This window comes from Amblyomma mixtum, chromosome 3, assembly GCF_055824585.1.
Source record: "Amblyomma mixtum isolate Tamu chromosome 3, ASM5582458v1, whole genome shotgun sequence".
Taxonomy (NCBI): Eukaryota; Metazoa; Arthropoda; class Arachnida; order Ixodida; family Ixodidae; genus Amblyomma; species Amblyomma mixtum.
The window spans coordinates 200,214,413-200,225,806 of NC_143014.1; the positions used below are offsets into that span (position 1 = coordinate 200,214,413).

The 11,394-nt window shown below is 42.1% G+C and overlaps 1 protein-coding gene across 3 annotated transcripts in view; it reads right to left on the reverse strand.

Moving 5' to 3' along the window:
• The window catches only part of LOC149353276 (superkiller complex protein 2-like), an 84,394-nt gene extending 73,618 nt beyond the window's left edge, over window positions 1-10,776 (reverse strand). The window contains exons 1-5 of one of the 3 annotated variants that reach the window (XM_089582444.1): window positions 10,390-10,776; window positions 9,281-9,398; window positions 8,906-9,015; window positions 6,220-6,337; window positions 2,114-2,171 (exon numbers count right to left, since the gene is read on the reverse strand). In XM_089582444.1, the coding sequence (XP_089438570.1) occupies window positions 2,114-2,171; window positions 6,220-6,337; window positions 8,906-9,015; window positions 9,281-9,379 (385 nt within the window). In that variant the 5' untranslated portion in view covers window positions 9,380-9,398; window positions 10,390-10,776. Of the gene's footprint in view, window positions 1-2,113; window positions 2,172-6,219; window positions 6,338-8,905; window positions 9,016-9,280; window positions 9,399-9,947; window positions 10,084-10,389 lie in introns of those variants that run through there. The other 2 variants (XM_089582445.1, XM_089582446.1) reach the window with 2 other exon arrangements.
• Window positions 10,777-11,394: the final 618 nt, after the last annotated feature.

Genomic DNA, 11,394 nt, shown 5'->3' on the forward strand with positions numbered 1-11,394 from the left:
AACCAATCACCCCTCGTGTTTAACTGCAACACACTCTCGCGCCGTGCATTGCATGTCATCGTCTTCATCAACTTCCATCCGTGCGCAATGGATCCAGAACACACTGATAGCACAGTGCCCCTTTTGGGTACAGTAAGCGGTTCCAATAATTTATAGTGCGCTGCAACTAAGGTCCGCAGTCACCAATTTCGCCAATCTTTGCCTGAAGCCCGACATTAGAACCCTAGCCTCGAACCGAAAGCGAAATGAAACACGTGCTATAATAAGATATAACTTAAAAAAAAAAAACAGCAGCTGCTAACACTGGGCCGCGGTCCGCGGTGTTCTGTATTACTCCGCTGGCTAATCAGAACAGTAAATGAAATCAGCTTTTTAATGTTTGAATACATCAAACAATCCATGTATCAAAATTTTAGAGCTCAGAAACGCACGATGTCTACACCAGAAACGACTATGCATTACAATGTATTGTGTTGGGTTTGTGGCACATAAGCAACTAAGACCATGCACGAAACGCAACATCATGCACGAAACGCACAGTTATATGTGTCTTGTATTTGGAAAGCACTCAAATGCTTTTCAGAAGTTATCACTCGTTTAGAAGCGTCGAGTCTTTTAAGAACACAAAAAAGCATATACAGGGTCTGTTCTGAAAGTAGTAGGACTCATTTTTTTTAATAAAATGTATTCATGAGAATAATACAAACGATTAGAATTTTTTAAAGTAGCACCCCTCCGCACCTACACGCTGCTGCCAATGAGTTTTCCAGTTTTCGTTCGCCTCCAGGGACGCCTGGAACGGAACGCTGTTTAGCTCCCTCGTCACGGCCTGTTGAACCGCCTCTACCGATCTGTGATTTTTCCCTTTGAGCATCGATTTTATTCTCGGGGATAGAAAAAAGTCTGGAAGGGCCAAGTCAGGGCTGTAGGGGAGCTGAGGCAGCGTTGCCGCCTTGTGCTGGACAAAAAATTGGACATGATGAAGAAGATCCTCGCAGATCGCTTTCCGGTTGGCCTTTTGCTCCTCTGACAACACTCGCGGCACCAACTTCGCGCACACTTTCATCATGGCTAAGTTTTCTGTCACGATCTCAAAAACTTGGGTTTCAGGAATGCTCAAGTCATCAGCAATCATTCTGATACTTATCCTACAATCACTGTTCAATAAATCTTTCACTCGTTGCACATTTTCGTTGGTCTTGCTGGTCGAAGGGCGTCCGGCGCGCTCATAGTCTTCCACTCTTTCCCTACCTTCTCAGAACAGCTTGTGGCACTCAAAAAACATCTGAGCGAACGAGAGCCAACTGCCGATTTTCCCCAGCATTCCCAATATCCCTCTTCAACGATCCTGCAGACGCAGACTGCCTCTCGTCCGCCCGTTCGCCCAGGAAAAAACCAGTCCTACTACTTTCAGAACAGACCCTGTAAAATCAACAAGGGCACTTTCTCTTACAGTAAAACCTTGTTAATTTGACCCCCGTTAATTCAGACACTGGAGAACTCAGACAAACTGCCAGGTCCCATCAAATATATTTACTATTCTATGACGTGATACCCTCGTTAATTCAGAGCAATTTGGCTACACTTCCATTAATTCGGACGAGAAACAGCTCGCATGTGCAAAGAGAGCTGGAGATGAGGGAGTGACGACGATGAGTGAGCTACTAAGAAGTCTTGCCCGCACAGTAGTGACATACGACCAAAATGTAAACACGCCGCACATATTGCTATGCTTATTAGTCCAGAAGGTACTACAGGATGCTTTCCTGTTGTGTGCTACGCTCTGCTATTTCCTCCTTTGTCTTCGTTGCCTGCGCATCACTGTACATGCTGTTAGCTTTTCTTCGTGTTATTACCAAGCCAGAAATTGTTTTACATTATGGCGTGTGCATGTGCACAGGGTAAGCTTTTTGCCTTTACTAGAGTTCCCTTTTCGGTGAAAATAGCATCTTTGTCATTAGACTGTGGTAATCTATCAATACAGGCCAACTTCAATTCGTCCTCAGTGTCCCTTCAACGCAGAAGAAATATTACTGAAAAAAAAAAACAACTAGCAGAGAAGGCACAAAATGGTCTCACAGCTCCCCCCAAAAAACATAAGACTATCAAATACCTTTTGTAAAATCAGGTGCTGGCTCACTATCTTTCGGTGCTTCGCCTCTTGTAAACACCTGGGAAAGCAATGCAAAAAGTCTCAAAGCTGCTATCAAGTCATCAAGGTCACAGCCCACGCATACTCATAACTAACCAATCCCAATGTACATAGCAAACACTGCATAACTTCTGGTGAAGAGTTTGCATCCAACCAGGCATAAAACTAAATGGCATACGAACAAACTAACACATTTATGTTACAAAACGCTTATACATTCTGGTAATGAAAAATCAAGCCTTAAGGGGGGATACACCACTTAGAACTATTTTCTTTATTTATGGACAGATTTACACCAAAATTTCACCGTTTATACATTTTCATGTGCCTATTCTAAAACTGCAACCAGGTTCCTCCTCCAGCAGACAGTTTTAAATTTATCATGAAAAGTATGTATTTTGTTTGGAGGAAGCTTGGGTAATAAACTTGATATCTTGCGGCGAAGATTGCTGTTTATAAATGATTTAGAGTCGCCAAGGAGTGCAATAAGGCATAAATCAGCATTCTAGGACGACTTGGACGGAAGTTACAGCTGGTCAAACTTGACAGAGAAAAAACTCATTTTGACAACTGAGACAAAGGATTTATTTTCAAAATTTTTCTAAGGAAGCAGTAGTTTAAAGTTAGCCTTATTGCAGAACCACTGCATTTATCTTTCTAGCACAAAAATAATTGTAGTAATAGCTCATATAGAACTGGAGATATCGCTCCTCCAAAATTCTGACAGTGCCAAAAATGCGGTTTCAAGAAATCAGGAGAAAACGATTTCGCCATAATTTTGTAGCACCAAGGCTAACTAGAAATCACTGAAGTGAGTTCTGGCTGGTTTCATTCATTCATTCATTCATTCAGAATTTATTTAAGACAACGAAGAGGTTGTCCAGGGTGACGTGGCAAAAGGCATACTTTGCCTGACGAGGCCACGCCATGTGGAAGCACCATTTCCCGTCGACATAATTGCGCTTGCAACAAGGAAATTGCCGGCGAACAGATGACATGGTCTTGAGGCTGGAACCCGGGACGAGTGCCTTTGCACTGCGTCCTCCCTGAAGTTGCGGCGCGCGATTGCATCTCACAACGGCGCTGTGATCGCAGTCAGCCCCTAACAAATGATACGTGCTCTTTGTTCATCTTGCCCCTCAAAACATTGTCCATACTTTGCGGGACACCATTTCGCGGCCGCTGCTGGCACCGTGTAACGAGTTACTGGAAAGCTCGATCTATCGCGCAGATGCTGGCTGTCAACGAAAGCTGCTTAGGTATCGCTTCTTCATCTGCACAGTCACGATTATGCTGTCTGCATGTGGCAGGAATCACCCTGATCATTCCTCGCTCTCGCGCTAAGCAAAGCCGGTGACGGCGTTATCAGGCCATAGAAAAGCGTAGGTGCTTCCTCGCTGATTGTAGATAACGGGATTCGACGATGCAGCGTACCCAACGCGCTTCAGATCTATATCTTTCGCTGCCTCAGGATATGTATTTAATCCTTGCTGTCACGCTAAGCACCACCGGTTGCAGCGTTATCGGGCCGTCGCAGAGCGTTGTCGCCGAATGTAGACACCAGGATGCGACAATACAACGTACCCAGCCAACACCCCCTTGACCCAGCGCAATTCAGATCTCTACCTTTCGCTTCTTGTCAGTTCTTTTAGCCTAAGACTTGCGCAAATCGAAATATTTCGCACTTAGCGCCCGACGAACCTCACTGGGCCGTGGCAGTGGGACAGGGCGACCCTCAAAATGGCGCCAGGCTGCAAGCAGTCGTCGCCGCCAATCAACCAAAAGTAGCCATTTCGGTCACGTGATTTGGGAAACCATAGCAGAACGCGAAATGGCACTCTTCTGTGGCAGTTGGTATGATTCCATATGTGGGCCAGCGTGAACTTTGGGACGCAGGAACGTAGAAAGACACTTTGAAACACTGAACACAGCGCTGACTAACAACTTTAATAAAAAAAAAAAAGTGCGAAACGGACGGAAATATATACAGTGGTATAAAGGCGGAGAGAAGGGTGCAGAGAGGGCAAAGCGCATAGCAAAGGGGGCTGCAACAAAGGCAAAAAACAAAACCTCGGAAAAGATGGCGGAACAGCCGTCAGTCGGGAACGCGAACCCAGTAAAACCAGATAATCTGAGGCCGCGTTACAATTCTCGCGTTACAAACCAGATCCTAAGAACAAACAGGGCAAAAAAAATTGGCCGGTTCATGGGACAGGGCAAACATCATGGAGGAAAGCATGCGATTTCTTTCGTCGACAGTGCAATGCACTGCTTACACAGTCCTTTAATTTATTAATTAAAGTGGTTTCTGGGTTCATGGGACAGGGCAAACATCATGGAGGGACGCTATTTGTTTCGCTGACAGTGCAACTGACGCAGTGCTTACACTTAATTGTCGATGATGCCAGGTATGATGAATTGCCAGGCATACACGACCATCAGAACTATCAGCCCATATTTTTTTTGCCGAATTTTGTTTCTTTGCCGCTTTCAGGGCTTGCTCATGGTTACCAACTGGAATATGGGAATAGCCTTAATTGAGACCTTTCTAATGAAACCAAAATGGCACCGGCGAAACGCATATTTCTCGAACTGCGGGCGATCAAAGTCCGGTGCGATCAGACCTCAATTTAACGGGCCACGCACGCAGTTTCATGTCTTTGGATCGCTATAAAGCATGAAATAGGCGGTATTTTCAACGAAAATTCGTAGATAGCTGCGCAATGACCTCAGGGTCGCGAAAATGAAAAGATCAAAAATCTGATTTTTTGACCAATTTTCGGCCACAAACATCCGTGTCCCCCTTTAACAAAAAACATTGTGCAAACAAAAAATAGACCGAGCAGTGTCACCTTTAACTCTCCTTACTGCAGGAAAACAGGCAATTTCAAGGTGATGTGCATAGATGTTTTTTCATCCATTAATTAAAAATATATTCTGTACTGCACCGCACCAAAATGTAGCTAACGAAAATCTATTTTCAATGATACAAAGAAAAAAAAAACAATATATGTTGCTGACAAAAAAAAAAAACTGATAGGCAAAATTCAAGAGACTTGCACAAGAAGTCACAAAAATATTAAACATATCCAGTCAGAAAATGTGAGAATAAAAATCTACACCGCACGTTTTGAATATTACTATGTCAAAAATAAGTATTCAAAATTTTCATGTTAAAGTAAGGACTGAGTGTTTTTCCGGGTAATCTTTCTCCTAAATAAGTTTTCTGCACCCGACAGACTTCCGTCGAATGTTTTCGTTTGAGGGTATCGTAGAAGCCAAAACTTTCCTGTCAGCAAAAAAAAAAAAAACAATCAATTCCTCATGCGCAGCACTTTCGGCTACTCCTCAGAGTAGTGCTAAAGTGGACCGGAGGTCATCAAATAACTTTATTCACATCGTTCACAATCCTGCACAACATGCCCGGTACCTTCAAAGAGGCCCTGAAAGCAGTGAATATTCTCAGCAACAACCGAAACTAAAGTTGCAGACGGGCACCTGTCAACAGTCTGGGCTTAGAGGAGCAATCATCTCTGTCCAAACTAAAATAAAACGAACGGACGTCATCTTTCCGCACAAAGCTGCCGTCCGCACCAACAGAGTCAAGTGTTTATGATGCCAAATCACAAGAACACTGCCGCTGCTGAAAATGGTCCGTGCAAGACGAGGACATCACTTTGGGCACCACGCATGCGCGGTACTCCGTGTTAACAGCTTTCATGCGAAATTTGAAAACACTCCCTCGTGCAGTTGACGAAAAAACAGATTCCAAAACTGAATTACAGTTCTTCTGTTGGTGTTACTTGTCCAGAAGCAGCGCGGACAGCTCCAAATAGAGCATTTTGTACCATCGTTGAATAGGTGCAGTAAGGAAAGATTTAACTCTCTCACAGCCACACATTTGTGCTGCCAAATCGTTTTGAATCACAGTGGCGCAGACACATTACCCTGCATAAATCAATTATTATGCAATGTACAACTGACAATAAAGAAAAAAGAATGCACTGGCAAAACATTCACAGGCAAAGTGGAAGTTACAACAGTTTTGGAGAAAGCACTATATTTACCTCTTTATATCCTTCAAGGGCTCCTGTAGCAGGGTTTCTCAGAACCTGAAGTTCTGAAGGGGCTACTGACACATCACATGAAAGTAAGGAGTATATGTTTCGAGGAGATGAAAAATACCTGAAAAGACAAAAAAAAAGGTGCCACACACACACACACAAATAAAAGCACTAGCTTCCAATAGCTGTAAAGGAGACAACAGAATCAAAATAACGTACAGCTGGCAGTAGGCCTCAGTGAACTGAAGACAAAAAAAAAAAAATTCTTGACTGCCATGGTTGTGATCTTCTAGAATGCAACAGCCCAGTGTTCATCACTACAAGTTTTAAATCTTCCTTACCATGACTAAAGTGGATCCTTATGTAGATTTTTCAATGACTTCTATTGAAAATTATACAACAGCTACACAACAAGCAACACATAACAATAATGCTGAATGAATGTGCTTTCTAGCAATCTGCATTTAAAATAAAATTTGTCTGCAGTGCAAAATTTTATTTGCCCAAAACAATTTAACAAAAATTATATAACATATACCCACAATGATGCGCTTATAACATGATAATAAAAGATAATTTAGATATTCTAAAATGTACGAAATGTTTGTTTTACCACCTAAGCCGTTTTAATGTTTTAGCTTCCTATTTTTTTTTTTTTTTCATGTGGTCACCAAAAGTATTCCTTTAAGTTCTTGTTAAAATAACAGTAAAGTATACAGACAAATGAAGCAGATATATTTCTGAATGACTAGCATATGAAGAAAAAAAAGTGAAGTAAAACATAAGATAAATTGGTAAAATACAGTTTATGAACATGATAGAAAAACTTCAAAATATAAGCATGCGTCACAAAAAAAGACTACAACCTCCTAAAATGCACAAGGTGCACAAAATGCTCCAAATTTCCATGAATGACAACTATGCATAGAAATGTTTCGCCCAAAAACTGTGAATTACAAAAAAAAAAGAATTTTCTCTAGCTATGACTTGTAATGCAATTACCTGAAATGGTTCTTTTTTTTTTGATTCTGTGAAGCATGCCTAAAAGATCAGCAAAATTCCTTCTGGACATTACACTGGGAAAAACAAGATCGGAAAGCACGCTCACTATACTGCAGTAGAGATGTAGCCACAGGAGCTCGAAATGCCCAAGTAAATGAGCAAGCAAACGAACAATGCAGCTGTGCATATGCAATGCTATTTTTGCGATTTGTCAGCTTTAAGCAAAATGCACAACCTCCTCACCACCAGGATAGGCCTTTAGACATGCTTATTTATGCTAATTCTATAGCGAAACCATCCTCTTATGAGCCATTTGGCTCCACTGCACAGCGCTATCCCGAGATGCACAACATCTTAGAGAAAAACAGCCCTCTTTGTTAAATAGGCAACAGGAAATTTTGACCAGATAATGCAGAACAATATAAGAGCCAGAACGTTATCAAGATCCCCAAGACATTTTAACTGGCATATAAATGAAGCTCCCCAGTAGACAGATGGCCATCGCCTTCAAACTATGTTTAATATAGTTAACAAACTAACAAAAATGGATTCCGACATCTACATCAATTTCAATAAAAGAAGAGAAACAAGAGGCAAGCACAGCAAAACAATTTTGATGCCACAGGCTAAGACTAGCGCCTATCGCTTCTCGTTCTTCCCTCGAACTATTGCAGAGTGGAATGCTCTACCGCAAGAAGTCGCCAGTCTGACCTCGGTCGAATCCTTTGCGTCTGCCGTGCACTCTTTGCAATGAAGCGCGTTAGTTTTAGAGTGTCCAGTTCTCCTGTATTTGCAGTTTGTAGATGTGTGTTTTTTTGTTCTTTTCAATGACGTCAGTGTCCGTCTTTTTGTAATTTTGTATAAGCTGAATTTACTCACGCAGTAGTCTGTATTGCAAGCCATTTCCTTATGCTTTCTTGCCACTCACATTCTTGTTTACCTTGATTTGTAGTGCCGACTTTGACTTCTTTCCTGTACTTACTCACTCCTGCCTGGACTGCCAAGAGGCAGTTGGCAGTATCAAATAAATAAATAAATAAATAAAAATAAATGTTCCAGGCTGGTTTTTTTTGGGGTCTTCGTTGTCAAAACTAAGTCTAATTATCTGAAATCATCTTCAAACTCGCTGCGACTAATAGGTTCAAAAAAATTATCGTAAGATGCAACAAAATCATGAAACAAACAGTGTTTGCAAGAGGACCCAGCTTTTAAAAAGACTGCCATGCTAAAAAAAGTTGTACACTGTGCCGTTCACTCTATCATCAGAATTCACCATCTAATGGCAAACAAATTTGACAAAGGAACTCCAAAAGTTAAAATTGACTTCTTCAGATAAAATAACTGATGGCATAACAAATTTGAAAGTGTGTTGGGAGCCCGGAACCAACAGATGAAAGTCTGTGACCCATGCTTAAGGAAAGAGAACCATGTTAAACTATGCAGCATGTGGCATTTATAAGATATATGTTTAATTGCTGCAGAGAAAGTATGCCAATACATCTGACGTGCTGTAGTCTGCATGCAAGCCTAGTGCACTCGCCAAAGCTCAGTACATTTTTTTTTTTGCTTGAAAAAGACAATTATTAGTACTCACTCATTACGCCTCTCTTGTTGCTGTTTTTAAGCACAAAAATCTTTCAGTCAAGCAGCCCCTAAACCTATTCTAATCCAGCATAAGACAACTTACCTTTGGGTACTGTGTAGGTTGCCTACAGCAGTGCCTTCCCATATATCATCCAAGATGCTATTAAAATGACTTCTACCATCAGGCATTACTGGAGGGATCCCGAATGGAAACTGCAGTAACCAAGAAAAAATTTATTTCACACAATATCACAAAGATTAAAGAACTGCACTATGTTACTTCAATGGAGTAAGCAATACATTTAGCTGACATGAAAACAGGAACCTGCCTGAGCAAAACTGATCGGTTTAGGAATTCTAATAATCATAAAACATCACATTTCTGGTTGCAAAATATTCTTCCGAGGCAAAAGGTGGCATGCTGATAACTAAATTGCAGTGACAGCTACTATTACAACACTGCTATGATAATGCTTACCGGAGAGTCAAAGAGGCTCGAACAAGGTTCATGTTCGATATCGACATCTTTCCCGCCCCACAGCTCCTTGAAGCACAAATTTTCTGGAAGGCTTTCCATGATGCTGCAAGTGTGTCACCTGAAACAGCAGCAACAGCACTATAGGCCAAAAGCATAACTATCAGTTGATTCAAATGGTTATGTAACATACTTATTTCGTAAAAACAAGCAGAGACAACTATACCACCTGTCTTTCAAAGGTCAAAGAAAGCCTACACATTATAATTCTCGCGATGGAATACAGAAACCCCTGAATAAAAAAGAAAGGGGGGGGGGGGGGGGTTCAAATCGAAGGAGTACAATACCAGGTAATGTAATTATAATTAAAAAAAAAGTTTCGGTCTCACAACATGCTATCAGTCTGCATTAGATCACCTCAGACTGGGAAGCAAACCTCGAATTCAATTTCACAGTCAGGTCTAGGCTCTTACTTTCACATTTATAATTTGTCAGCCATGCCTCACCGAAAGCTACAGTGTGGAAAGTGAAACTCTGTCTGCAATTCTGTCACAACATTGAGCTCGTCAAACTATACTCTAATTAAAGGCAGAGAGAGCCTACCTCTTTGCGCTAACCTGAGGCTATGAAACTATAACTCCACAACAGTCTTTGAATGCAAAATACTCACTTTACCGAAATCGTTTAAGATGCAGCAGGCCATTTCTACAACTAGGGTAAGCCATGCATGGTCAGCACGCCGACACCTCCACTGCCTACACTTTTCAATCTTGAGCTCAGAATGAATTTTCCAAGTGCGACACTTCCTGCGAAACATGGTAACAGCTAAGGTACGTGAATGCAGAACTAGTTGCGGGCAGCGGTACTGTCAAACGGGAGAAAGGGGCTAAGCCGGTAGAGAAACACATTATATACCGTCTAAAAATAATCTTTTTTTTTTTCCCCGTCCATTAACACTCCTTAAATTGTCTCCCAGGCGAGCACACTGCAGCGAAAACGACATGATATTTTACACTGAAGCGAAACAGCAGGACAACATAACTGGAGCTATATCTCCGACCAAAACAAAGACGTCTGACGAGTACACTACGAACGTATTTGACTCAACATACCACAGCTGATCACCGGAGTCAAGTAGATACGCTGTCAGTCAACCAGGTGCAACCGGCGTTGGCACTCATGCAGGAACTCTGGCAGACGATCAGACGCGAAAACAGGCAAGAGCTGCCCCTGTGATATAAATTTACGCGCTGCCCATACACGCGCACTCGGCATGCACGCACTTCCGCAGTCACATGGACAATCAAGAGAAATGGCCGATTTCATACAATGCCGTGGATGGACGGGATCAGACGGGATATACTTTTGCTTCCCCCTTTGTACAGTGCAGTAGTGCAGTTCAGTGACATAAGTTGAGTAAGGCACGTAGGCAGCGCCGCCTGTCCCTCATAACCATAACTTATGAGGTCGGGTAGACCACGGTGTAAGAATAATTTATTCTAATAAATTATAAATTATAAATTAATTAATAAATTATTCTTACACCGTGGGGTGGACTGATCGGCGCGCCGCCGGCCGCCGCCTACGTTTTCTCTCGGCGCGCCGTGCGGCTCACAACCATCGCTTGGTTATTGAAGCCGAAACCATAGAGTTTCTTACTACTACCTAGAGGGAAAGCTGGCGGCGCTGCACTTCAGCCAACATGGACGCCCAAAGCATCATGGGGCGGTGAGCTACTTGTTGCGGCACAGTCGTAGTTTTTCGGGAACACAGAGTGGCAGTACTAAGGCGTTTCATTCCGAAAACGTAGTTCGTGTGTGCGCAGACGACTTTCGCGCGAACGCAGTGTGCAAAAGCCATAGTAGTGAAGACGCGACGACACACGACACCAATAAAAGGTTTTATTCTTCCGAAATGCCATCAAAAAACCTCTTAAAGTATCTAAACAACAATATTTTTTAAAAAAACATATTTACTTTTAAAAGTACGCCTGTTAATTACGAAATATTAGTTTTTTTAGTGTTCATCACTTGGCCAATAGGAAAGCTAGTCATCTCTTATTTTAGGCAAACTTTGCACTTAAATGCTTTTCTGCTCGGTTGTTGCAATCATTAGAC